Consider the following 13,596-nt stretch of genomic DNA (forward strand, 5'->3'; position numbering starts at 1 on the left):
GACCCTGACAATAAAGACTAATAGGTAGGACTTCCCTGGTGGCACAGTGGTTAAGAACCTGCCTGTCAATGCAGGGGACACGGGTTCAATCCGTGGTCCAGGAAGATCCCACATGCCACGGAGCAACGAAGCCCGTGTGCCACAACTATTGAGCCCATGCACCACAACTACTGAAGCCTGCACACCTAGAGCCCATGCTCCACAACAAGAGAAGCCACCGCAATGAGAAGCCCACGCACCACAATGAAGAGTAGCCCCCGCTTGCCACAACTAGAGAAAGCCCGCGGGCAGCAACGATAAATAAGTAAATAAATAAATAAATAGTGAAAAAAATAGGTAAAAGAAAAAAAAACTGGATTATTGTTCATATCTAGCAACCCTATGGGACAAAGAAAGATTAGACTGTTTCATTTTGAATAGGGGGAAGAGGAGGGGAAGCCCTAAAAAATACTTGAACTCAAAAGAGTTCCCTAAGTTTTACAAATTTTATGGTATTTTCTACTGGAATCACAGGATGTTACAGCAGAAAGAAACCTTATATATTTGCTAATGATTCATCTCTCCTATTTTATAGTTACTTGTCCAAAGTTACACAGCTGGTTTGGGCAGAATCAGAACCCTCTGTTAACTCTCACACTCTTGTCATTTTATCACAATGCATTTTAAAATAATAATTAAGTATCAAGGAAATTGAGTTCCTACTGATATATTCATTAGCACTTTTCTTTTTATTTAAAAAGGGAGACTACTTGAAAATAAAAAATGTAAAAATATCTATTAGTTTTAAGTTAAAGCATATTGGTCTTTTACTTTTAAATAATTAGACATTATACAATAAAGGAAAAGTATCTATAACCAAACTCTCTTTTCCTACTTTTTATGATGAAATGGAACCGAGAATTTTTAAAACTTTCAGGCTGCCATCTATATTTTGCTTAAATTGTGGGTTCACTCCTGCTTTATCTACCTGGAAAATGGCATTGAAAACACATATTTTATTGCAATTTGTATTACTATTCAAATGACTCAGAACACCTTTATTCAGATAGCTAATCATGCCCTAGGATCTAACGATTTGCTGAAAGTAGGTTTTGACAACAAGATTTACTAGGAAAAGATATACTGCCCTATAGTTTTAAGGAACTGATGGTGTTCAACCAAAGGACTTGAGAGTGTTAGGTGATTTTCATAATTATTATGCTACACACTGGTAACCTAGTGATAGGTTTTTAGGATATACCTTGAGTCTCTGAATTAATAGGAACATCAAAAAGCGGGCCAAGGCCTATTGCAGAGGACCCATTATTACCAGTTGCCACCTATCATTCAAGTCTTGGGTCAAGTTCCTAGTCAAATATCAGAATTACCTGACTTTGGATGGAAAGTTAGGCTGCCCATTTTTTTTCCTCTTAATCACTAATTAAACATGGCCTAAAATTTTTCTTTACCTTGGCAAAAGGGAAGAATTAGGCATAAAACGAAGCAGGGCTCATCTGTTTATTCATCAGTCTATTCCATGCTAAAATCTATACCACAACATTCCTACACCATAACAGTTTAAGATTCTGAACAAGACTAAACACCTGTGAGGTAGTCAATAAATACCTGTGAGCTGATGATTTAAATGACAGCATCAGATCAATATATGATATTTTCCCATATCTAAAATAACCTTTCCCATATCTAAAATAACCTTTCCCATTTCTAAAATAACCTTATTCCTGTTCTCTAAAGCCATTCATTTGCAAAAACCTCTTGTCTTTCAACATTACAAAAAAAAAAAAGTGAGAAAGTTGATTTTCCAAGGTAAGAATCCAAGCAGCCTGATTTGTTCAGTTCATTCTACCTCAAACGCTCCCACTCTAGTCAAATGTCCTCTAAACAATTCTGCACAGTGAATACAGCAGACACACAATGCTTCATGAAGGTGGTGACTTTAATCAGCTACAAAGCACTCAGACCTTTTTCTACTCCTATGTTTGATCACACAAAAGTCATCTACTGCATCTTATAATTAATAAGCAGCAATAAAGTTTATTCTGCACTACTTTGTTATTATTTTAACTTTTAAGTGGAAATAGAAACTGATTTTTTCATTTTGAAGCAGTAACTATGAGAACTATTTAAATCATATCCATGTTTATCAGCCTAAGAGAAGCATTTCAAATGATATAGGCCTCTGTCCTTCATTAGAAAGATTCCACAAGAAAAAAAATGACAGGATTATTTAAAGGCATGTTCAGGAACAACAAAAATGAATTTATTAACTGCAACTCCAGTGTTTCATAAATACTATTTTCATAAGAAACCCTCTAAAATTTACATCTAATTAAGCCAGCTAGTAAGACACAATCCCTGTAAGTTTTGTGTATAAGGAAAATCCTCATACAACATTAACAGAACATGGCTTATAAATAAAATATACTGTTTTTGTTAGCAAATATAAAAACAACAGTTCCAGATTTATCTTTTAGAAAAAAAATTAATTTATTTTAAGAGTCTCCGCCTAAATTCATTTTGGTATCAAACAACTACAATTAGTGATGGGGCAAGCATCCATAATTGTGGCAGGATGTTATTTACAAAACCTATATAAAATTAGATTAATTATTACATCAACTTATCAAAGCTTCCTGAAATTAGTTTCATTTTTGGAAATGTATCAAAAGTCCTCAGATCCAGAATGATAGTCTTTATTATTTTTAATTCATTAATTTAAAATTATTTTAATTATAGCACATCAGATCTGCAAGCAAAAACATCGGATGAAAGGCTGTACGATAAAATAGTCTCCTTTTCCTAATAGCTTGGAATGTAAAAATGTGTTCCCTTCTTTTTTTTTTTTTTTTTTTTTTGCGGTACGCGGGCCTCTCACTGTTGTGGCCTCTCCCGTTGCGGAGCACAGGCCCCGGACACGCAGGCTCAGCGGCCATGGCTCACGGGCCCAGCCGCTCCGCGGCATGTGGGATCTTCCCGGACCGGGGCACGAACCCGTGTCCCTCGCATCGGCAGGCGGACTCTCAACCACTGCGCCACCGGGGAAGCCCTTCCCTTTTTATTGAAGGAAAAAACATGAACTAAGCGTCCAGTAATATCAAATACCTGTTAGAATAACTTGTCTGCTGGAATTAAAGTTGGGCAATTACTTCTACATTGTTAAAAAATGCTTTAAATTAAGTCCTTTTTCTCTTTTATAAAGAAAGCTTTTCTCAGCCATTTTGGATCTCTAAGTCTTGTAACAAAAATGTCACTCAGTTTTTACTAGCAAGTCCACACCCATAGAAGGCATCTTCAATGCAGTACATATTTTAAAAGTGCATATAAGCATAACTAAATTTCTTAAATTGTTAACAAATCTAGGAGCAATAATTTAATATTCTATCGCAAAATACAGGTAGCCTAAAGGCAACATGCTTGGTCAATCTTTCATAAACTTTTTGGTTTGATGTCAAAACATTTCAAAATAAAGAAAAAAATACCATGACTCTTTGCTAATGGCTTTTCTGGTATTAATTTGCAGATATAGCTAAATACTCATCTAACAAAGTATCCCGGTTACCCAATGATATTTGCCATGAATTCAGAAAACAATAACATATATAATACAAAAGTAACAACAACAACAAAAACATGTATTTTAGGCCTAAAATGAGTTTATCTAATAAGAGTTACATGAGAAATATCATGTAAGACCCCAAATAAACTTTAGATACAAAATTATATGATGTGGCTTTGTTCAAACACATCTAATATTCAGATACAATTTAAATAAACTAGGCTGGCTTTTTTATATCACCAGCTTTCATTAGGGCTTTAATAGCTCTTGCCCTCATCTCAAGTTCTAGCAGCTCCAGCTGCTGTGCAGAAGGCTGAACATCTTCTGGTGGAGGAACAGTCAGGGTGGCGGCTTTCGGTTCCTTTGGGCTAGACTCTGCCAGTCCCAGAATCTCATTCACACTTTTCTCAATGTCTTTCTCCAGGTCATCTATCTGACCAGCTTCACTTTGGACTGTATTTTCTGAGACCTCAGGAGCAGCTGCTTCTTCATTGCATGGGCCTTCTATGTCGCTGTCATAAGCATCTGCATTTATACTGAGTACATCACTATCTTCCCCTTTGCCTGTAACAAACAAAAAAAGGCAAAGAACCATGTAACCTAAATGCCCTGATCAAAATTTCCTTTCTGTTTATGATGAAAGGGCTGCTGTGACCCACACCTCCCACCATGGAGTCCCAAATACATTCCATAAACCCCATCCCAACCCCTGTTCCCCTGACTCAACTTCCTTCCTCCCCTCTTCCCTTCCTCCCTCTCTCCCTCCCTCCCGCCCTTTCTTTCCTCCCTTCCTTCCTTCCTTCCTCCCTCCCTTCCTTCCTCCCTCCCTTCCTTCCTTCCTTCCTTCCTTCCTCCCTCCCTCCCTCCCTCCCTTCCTTTTTTTTCCGCCCCCGCATAGATTGTGGGACCTTAGTTCCCTGACCGGGGATTGAACACAGGCCCCAGCAGTGAAGGCGCCGAGTCCTAACCACTGGACCGCCAGGGTTCCCCCCTTCAACTTTGAAAACAGATCTAATTTAATGTAAATTTTAATGTATTTTTCATTCCACTTTAGAAGAATATGGAAGCACTGGGAAATGTATACCATCATATGGATGTCCCTGATCAATTTTCCTAATTAAAATATCGTTAACTCTTTAGACCACAGTGAAGCCTCTACATTACAAAATGCTGACACCCTTTGGATAGAGTATAGCTTATTACTGAAGAAGCAAAATTCTATTTGAGAAGGAGTTTAAAATACTTTGCCTTATAAACTACAAAAAAGGAAAAATATCACTGGCAAGCTGGACACCATGCGCATTGCAATTATTTCAAAGCTTTTCATATACTTTTTCAAACACTTTGTTCTAAATCAATAAATTAAAGGAGAATGCCTAAGGCCACTTTCTAAGGTAAAATAACTTTTCACCAAGAGGATTTTAATTAATAAAGTTAGCATGCCATAAATTTTTACAGTACGTTTGTTATAAAACTTCTATAACTGATGCTAAGAACTTGCATATAAACACAGATTGTAGCCCTCAACCACCTTGGCCTGGACCATTACTGAAGTCCATGAGTTATTTACAACTTTGAGTGCTCCCTTATACCTCCAATTTATTTATCTTTTAAATTCCTAATATGTTTTTTAAAAAGAAAGTAATGATCCCCCAATTGTTAGCTTTGTTAGTTTTCTTGTAGTAGGAAGAACTTATTGACAAAATATAGATTGACAGATGGAAAATTCTGATAATAGAATGTACAAACAATTCTACTCCATGGATTTTAAAATAAATGATTTAGTGACCTTGATTCTGCTACACACCCTCTCAATGTTTCAAAGGAGAAAATTCTTTATGAAAAAACTTTTTTTGATTATATTTTCTATGGGTTTGTTTCAAACATTTTTAGAGGGCAGAGGTGGGGTTTGCTTTATTTTTTTAATCAGAAACAGCTATACATGTTATTCACTGAAGAAATGGGGCTCTATAAATTTGGTGTTCTCAGTTTACATTAAAAATTATCCAAATCCAAGTGACTGAGTTCTCTGTAGCACAGTATTGGTAAAAGCATTCACAAGTTCCATCTGCCCATTATACCTGCACCATGGATGCCAAAGCTTTGTAGAATCTGTACCTGAAATGATTTAGCATAAGCACTTCACTTCACAAATGTGAAAATAAGGTAAGTGATTTGTACAATGTAATCTGACAAACTATGTAAAGATCTAGGATCATACTTCAAGTCTTTTCACTATTTCTTAATTTTCTTCATTCTACTGACTCACTTTTAAAGTATAGCTTGCAAATACATGAATACATTTTCAAAGATAATTTACTCTCATCCTAAGTATTAGAAATAGCAGGTTTTTTTGTTGTCAATTATGATCCTCAAATCAGAAGGGGTATAACTTGTACACTCTTTCTAAAAAAGTAACTTTAACCTAAAATGCCTCATTCTAAGCCCTCAAAATGTCAGTGTGGTAAAGTTCTGTCCTTCCACACTCCCATTCTACATATGTGAAAATGTGTGTGTGTGCGCATGTGTGCTCACAGGGAAGTGAGTACACATTTAAATTATAAGAGAATTCTACAAAAGAGCATCTTCAAGTTTTTACATGGGCTTAGGAGTCTGAGAGTAACAAATCAATCTCAGGGAAATTGTGTGTACTCCTCTAAAATAAATAAAAACAGTTTTACTGTATGCATGATGTTAAAGTAAGGCTATTGAAATCCACCAAGAAAAATAAAAAGACGGGTCTGAGGTAAAATAATACAAATGTAATTGAAAATATTAAGAATAAGAATTCAGACTGTTGACTGTTAAAGACATTACAATAAAAAATGGCTCAGGGAAGAGAGCAAGCATAAAATTAGACCCAAATTACTGATGTCATAAAGCAGCAAGATAACTAAAGTAACTTAGATGTGGTATATATACAATGGAATATTGCTCAGCCATAAAAAAGAATGAAGTAATGTCATTTGCACCAACATGGATGAACCTAGAGATTATCATACTAAGTGAAGTAAGTCAGAGAGAGAAAGACAAATATCATATAATACCACTCATATGTGGAATCTAATTTTTAAAAAAAGATACAAATGAACCGATTTACAAGACAGAAATAGACTTACAGATATCGAAAACAAATTTATGCTTATTTACAACTTTGAGTGCTCAAAGTTGTAAATAACAAACTTATGGTTACCAAAGGAAAAAGGTGGGGGGAGGAATAAATCAGGAGCTTGGGATGAACATATACATACTACTATATATAAGATAAATAACCAACAAGGACCTACTGTATAGCACAGGAAACTACTCAATATTCATATTGAGTATGAATATAGGTGATAACCTATATGAGAAAAGAATCTATAAAAGAATGAATATATGTATATGTTTATGTATAACTGAATCACTCTGCTGTACACCTGAAACTAACACAACATTGTAAATCAACTATACTCCAATAAAATTAAAATAAACAAATTAAATTTAAAAATAAAGTAACTTTAAAATATACACAAAGAAACAAGAGGGTATGATATATTCCTTACTAGCTTATATAGAAGAGCAGAATTAATGTAACATGGGTGGCCCTTAAAATACTACATACCATTTAGAGAACTTCAGAGAAAAAGCAGCATAACTAAAGAAATGAATCAAATAACTTAAGGGAAAGGACTAAAGGAGTTGAAGAATTTGGCTAAGGAACACAGAGTAGAGTTAAAATATTTTTCAGGGAAAAAGCAATACAAGGATTTATTGAGCATTCATCTCTTATGGTTGATCCCCTAGCCAACTACTCACAAATATACGTTCTATTCCATTTTCCTCTGATCTGGATACATTCATCATTTCTCTTTTCTTTTGTTTTCCTGCTATCTTCTGTGCTACCAACTTGATTCATACCCATCAAACTCTACCCAAGTACCAAAGCTTTTAAAATAACAAATCAATCCATCTAGATTCAGTATCTAGACAGCAAAATGAATCAATCACTATCTAAATTCATCACTAACACAGATGAATAAATGGAACAACTTATCAGAGAAAATATTTGTTTATACTATTTAATGAGGCATAGTTATAAACATGGGATAAAACCATAAAGGGAAAATATCTCACAACTAAACAGAACACCCAACACTCTTTAAATATTTTACTGACAAGGAGAAAATTTACAACTACAAAAGACTCAATCACTTTAAAATTAATATAGTTTCGGTATTTAAAAATGGGAGTGTACTACATAATAGAAAAGCTAAAATGCAATACCTGTATTTTTATTATCATCTATAACAAACCTCAATGCTTGAAAGCTACAGAGATTCCCCTAAGCTAGATAAAGGAAAACATTTTATGTTTTATGTTTGCTTTTTGTTAAAATAAAAGTTTTAATTATCCAAAGTAAACAAACATAGAAGAATTATTAAATATTTTGAGTAATAAAAATTAAAAAGGACTTTTACGTTATATTACATTTAAACCTTGATAGGGCCTATAATATTCCACTTGCAAATAATTCAACATATCAGAATACTTTTAAGGCATAAAATGAAAGCATATCTAATGTTATGAGTGACTACATGCTTGTGAAACTTCTTGATAGTGAGTTATTAAATTAAGCCAAGAGACAAACCCTAGTACATGGAATAATTAAGTACCTGTCTGAATTCCTGATAAAGATGGCAAATTGAGCACACGTATCTAATTCCTTTCCCTATCAAGAATCCACTGAAGTGACAGGAGAGATACTTAAAAATAATAGCATAAGAACTGTAAATTAGGACTTCCCTTGTGCCACAGTGGTTAAGAATCCACCTGTCGGGCTTCCCTGGTGGTGCAGTGGTTGAGAGTCCGCCTGCTGATACAGGGGACACGGGTTCGTGTCCTGGTCCGGGAAGATCCCACATGCCGTGGAGCGGCTGGGCCCGTGAGCCACGGCTGCTAAGCCTGTGCGTCCAGAGCCTGTGCTCCGCAATGGGAGAGGCCACAACAGTGAGAGGCCCGCATACCGCAAAAAAAAAAAAAAAAAAGAATCCACCTGTCAATGCAGGGGACAAGGGTTTGAGCCCTGGTCCAGTGAGATCCCACATGCCGCGGAGCAACTAAGCCCGTGCACCACAATCACTGAGCCCGAGCTCTGGAGCTTGTGAGCCACAACTACTGAGCCCAAGTGCCACAACTACTGAAGACCATGTGCCTAGAGCCCGTGCTCTGCAACAAGAGAAGCCACCCAATGAGAAGCCCACACACCGCAACGAAGAGTAGCCCATGCTTGCCGCAAACTAGAGAAAGCCTACACACAGCAACGAAGACCAAACGCAGCCATAAACAAACAAACAAATAAATAAATAAATTTATAAAAAAGAAAAAAAAACTGTAAATTAACTGAGAATGAAAATAACAAACATCAGTCCTTCCTAAGTAAAATACAAAACGGAGAACCACAAAGGAAAAATATCAACAAACAAAGCTGAAAAAACGTAAGACTTCTGAGAAAGAAAATAGACTACAAATAAAATTATAAGACGGGGCAAACCTATAAGAAAATATTAGCAAAATACATTTTTTAACAGGACAAATGTAAGGATATATACAACGTCTGGGTATTGTTAGAAATAACTAAAAACATGGGCAAAGGATAGAAACGGGTTAAGCATTTCACAAAATATGAAATACAAAGGATCAATAAACATATAAAAATGATCAACATAATTTTTCATCAGGGAAATACAAATTAAAACATTAAGATATTACTTTTTACTCATTAGTAAAAAATAAGAATTTCAGCCATCTGGAGAAAAAAATAATAAATTGGCAAGATGCAAAAATGATCAAGACACATTGTTAAGTCAAAAAAGTAAGCTAAAGAGTAATAATCATACTATGTTAAAAATAACATAAGTAAGTTATTAATAGTGGTTTACTTCTGGGGAGGGGAGTAAAAGTAGAAGGGGAAGAGAAGAAATTGAGTTTTCCAATTTTGCTCTATGAACATATGTATTTCTTCAACCATTTCTAAGAATATAACCTTGTAGAAAGTTTAAAAAAGAAATTATAATATTAGATAAGAAAGGGTATCATCTAAAAAGAAATTTTGCTGGATTTTTACAAAATGTAAGTAGGCAGGATAAAATTGACAGAAAAATAAAAGAAAAGCAAAATCACTGCCAAAGACACCACAGATAAGTGTAATTCTTTCTTAGAGTCTTGGAAGCAGGGAAGAGTTGGCTTTGGAACATACAGCAAGATAATTAAACTCATTCAGAATAGTTGAGTCAACTGAACCCTTCCTTCCTTCCCTCCCCTTCCCTGACACATGCCCAAGCACTCTATTGGGAGGCCTACCCCATTCACTTACACTAAAGAGATCTGGTAGAGAAATATAACTAAACATCTATTGAAGAAATCCAAACCAGCTACCAGAAAAACTACAATAAATGAAGAACCAAGATGAACAAAGGAGGACATAAAGAAAATTTAGGGATCAGAAGATATTCTACTGGAGGAGAATGAGGGGTTGGGGTGTCTACTTAGTATCCTTATGGAGTTTGAAGTAGACAATGTAGCCATAAAACAAGCACAGGGTGCAATGAAAAAGGACCAGAGAACAAGAAATATTATAATTTACAATTACGGTTATCAAGAGCAAACATTCAATGGCTGTTGAAAGACAATGTTTAAAAAAAAAAACCGTTCAAAATGTAGAAAATAACAATATATTTAAAATATGCAATAAAAGTTAAGAGATGAGGATGAATGACTCACAAGTTCAACAACCTAATATAATTAATTCAACAAACATTGTTGAGCACCTACTATGTACAAGACATTGTTTTAAACACTGAGGAAACAGCAGTGAATTTTAAAAATTCCTTGCCTTACCATTAAGTCATAGGAGAGACACTATAAATAAATCAACATCAGGTGCTATGAAAAAAATAAATCAGGATAGAAGATAGTAGCAGAATGTTTTCATACAGAGTGATCACTGTGATTTGAAACAGTAACAGTTGAGCAGAGACTTAAAGCAACAGAACAAGTCAGAAAGCAAGAAGAGAGGGAGTGAAGAGGGAAAATACTATGTATAAAATAGTTAACTAATGAAAACCTACTGTATAGCACTGGGAACTCTACTCAGTGCTCTGTGGTGACCTAAATGGGAAGGAAATCCAAAAAAGAGGGGATATATGTATACATATAGCTGATTCACTTCACTGTACAGCAGAAACTAACACAACATTGTAAAGCAACTATACCCCCCAAAAATACAAATAAAGAAATAAGAGAAGAAAACTGATATGAAACAAAGAAGGCTTTCATACTGAAAGGGTCTGCCAAGAGCATCACACCTAAGACACATCCTGTGAAATATCAGAACTCAACGATAAAAAAAAAATAGTTCTTAAAATTTTCGAGGAGGGAGAAAACAGATGTCCAAGAAAAGATAGCCTCAAGAAATCAAGAGCATTCTTATCAGCCACTGTGGACAATACATTCCAATGGCTACAGACATGCTCACAAAAAAGAGGAGTAATGACATACTCTGTGTCTCGAGGACACAACGCTGCTTCTAAATATTCTTGTTAAAAGATGGAACATGAATCTGATCAAGCCTCTATATCTAATTATCAATTTACAGAAAAATAATGTTAAATAAAACACTGAGATGCAATCAGTAAATTTAAACTGAGAAACTCCGACAACCCAGCTTCTTCAAGAAATAAACTGCAAAGAGAGGGAGAAAGGGAGAGAAAGGGGAGTAGATTAAAAAGAGACTCAGTACCATCCAATTGCAATGTAGGGACCTTATTTGGATCCCGATCCTTACAAATATAGGTTTAAAAATACTATAAGACAATCAGAGAAGTTTGAACACTGAATATCTCAGGATTAAAATTACATTATCACTGTTCTGTAACCCCTAATGAAATAATGGAACTAGACAATACTAAATAGCTATTAAAACCATTAGGCTGGCAACACCTGACCCAATAGATCAATCTTAATATCACAATACCCACCAATGAACAACTAGGTTTAAATTTGAACACTTTCTGAATATTATCTGATGGTTTAAGAAATGCTACTTTTTAAGGTATTATGATTATGTTTAAAAACCCACCTTTTATCTTTAAGAGATATATTGATAATAAAATATATACAAATGAACTGAAAAGATGTAGGATTTGCTTTAAAATAACATAACGGGTAGGAAGCAGGTAGGAATATACATGAAAAAAGATTAGACATAGGTGGATAATTGTTGAAGATGTAGCTGAGTACATGGGAATTAATATTTCTATTTTCTTTCCTATTTTTGCTTGAAAATTTCCCAAATAAAAAGGTTTTATAAAGTTGATTTTTATTTAGAAACCTGTAACAACAGGTTTTAATACACACACACACACACACACACACACACACACACACACACACACACACAATGGAAAAGAAAATGAGAAAATTGAAATCCAATTTTCCTATCAAGCAAACATAGAGTTGGTTATTAGAAGGGTTAAACTACTTTACTTTTTCTATTTTAATTAGTTTTTCTCATCTGATTTTAAGTTATTCACGTTCAGTGGTTATGCCATTTAGAACAACACATTTCACCATCCTTCCCTCTAGAATCTTAACTCTCCAAGGCCTCCGGCGTTATCAATCTGCTGGAATCTCATTAGTAACAAAGCGTATGATATATTGGACAGCAATGCTATGCCTCCATGGATTTCTTTTCTTAGACTACAGATAATTTTGGTTTAAAAATTTTTTAAGTTATGAAGAACACATTTTTAATGTATTCTAACTGTAGAAAGTCAGCTTGATAACTTTTAACATTTTTAGTGAGTTCCAGCCTTTTCAAGAAGCCAAAACTTTATTTTCTGAAAAAGAAACAAAACTGTTCTTTTAATATATAAGAATAATTTTTTCTGGATAAGCCTTCAATCTTCCTCTCAGCAAAACTAACAGATCTTGGCTATTTTTTTTCATGCAGTGTTTTAAACTATTGATTTAACTTTAAGTGCATGATGTTAACCATCATATTCAAAACTTAATCATGACATTAACCAAATATTACTCATAAAAAAGAAAATGCAAACTATTTAATACAGAAAAACTGTCTAGTATTCTACCAAACCCCTTGAACTATCCATTAAACTTCTGGATAAGTGATTGTCTGCTAGCCTGTAAACCTAACTTTTAAGAAACACGAATCCGGAGATTAGTCCAAGAATCAATAAATATTCACTCAGTATCTATCTACATATGTGCCGTAAAGGCCACAGAAGTAGGCCTTACAAAATGCCACAGGTAGTGTAGACTAAATATGTGTGGCAGGATTTAAGACACAGGTTTTGCCTTCATGGTGCTTGAGGATGCTTAAAATATGAACATCACACTTTAAAATGCTAAATTGTACAATATAAAGTATAATAGAATATCACAGTATATAAAGCAATAGTGAAAAGTCAAGGAGATCTTTACAGACATGTATTATTAAGTAGGTTTTAGAATCTAACAGGTGATATTGACAGGGGAGGAAACTCCAAGTGTGAGGGACAGAATGGACAAAGGCAAAGTATTAGATCTAAACTCAGTACAATATGTGAGCCTAACAGAATAAAACGCAGACGTGAGAATACAGAAGAGGGTAGTACCCAAAATTACTGCCTCTGAAGACATCACCATTCCAGGATAAAAAACACAACAGGCTTTTACAATGGATCAGGTAAGTAAATATTTTGGGGTCACACTGGGGTACAATAACAGGCTAACACATGAGAGATTCCTGACTACCCTTCCTCTAGTAATCTGAAAGTAAACAGGAGGAACATATTTTTAAATGTCATTCATCATTTCTCCTATCATTTGATTAAACAGGCTTCTAATATGAAAACATACAAAACATAAAACATGGGGTTAAAAATGAAGACAGAGTAGCGTATTTACAAGCACTGCTGTTTAAAATCAGGCAACTGTTCTCCCCAAAGATTTGTTGGAACTTATGAATTTAAAAGGGCATCACACTCAAATATTCTCTG

General features: G+C 34.7%; 1 protein-coding gene across 2 annotated transcripts in view; it reads right to left on the minus strand.

Annotated features, from left to right (window-relative positions):
• Positions 1-2,830: 2,830 nt before the first annotated feature.
• Positions 2,831-13,596, minus strand: part of CAAP1 (caspase activity and apoptosis inhibitor 1) — a 52,287-nt gene continuing 41,521 nt past the window's right edge. For both annotated transcript variants that reach the window (XM_060014853.1, XM_060014854.1), the window contains exon 6: positions 2,831-4,120. In XM_060014853.1, the coding sequence (XP_059870836.1) occupies positions 3,774-4,120 (347 nt within the window). In that variant the 3' untranslated portion in view covers positions 2,831-3,773. The remainder of the gene's footprint in view (positions 4,121-13,596) is intronic.

This window comes from Delphinus delphis, chromosome 6, assembly GCF_949987515.2.
Source record: "Delphinus delphis chromosome 6, mDelDel1.2, whole genome shotgun sequence".
NCBI lineage: Eukaryota > Metazoa > Chordata > Mammalia > Artiodactyla > Delphinidae > Delphinus > Delphinus delphis.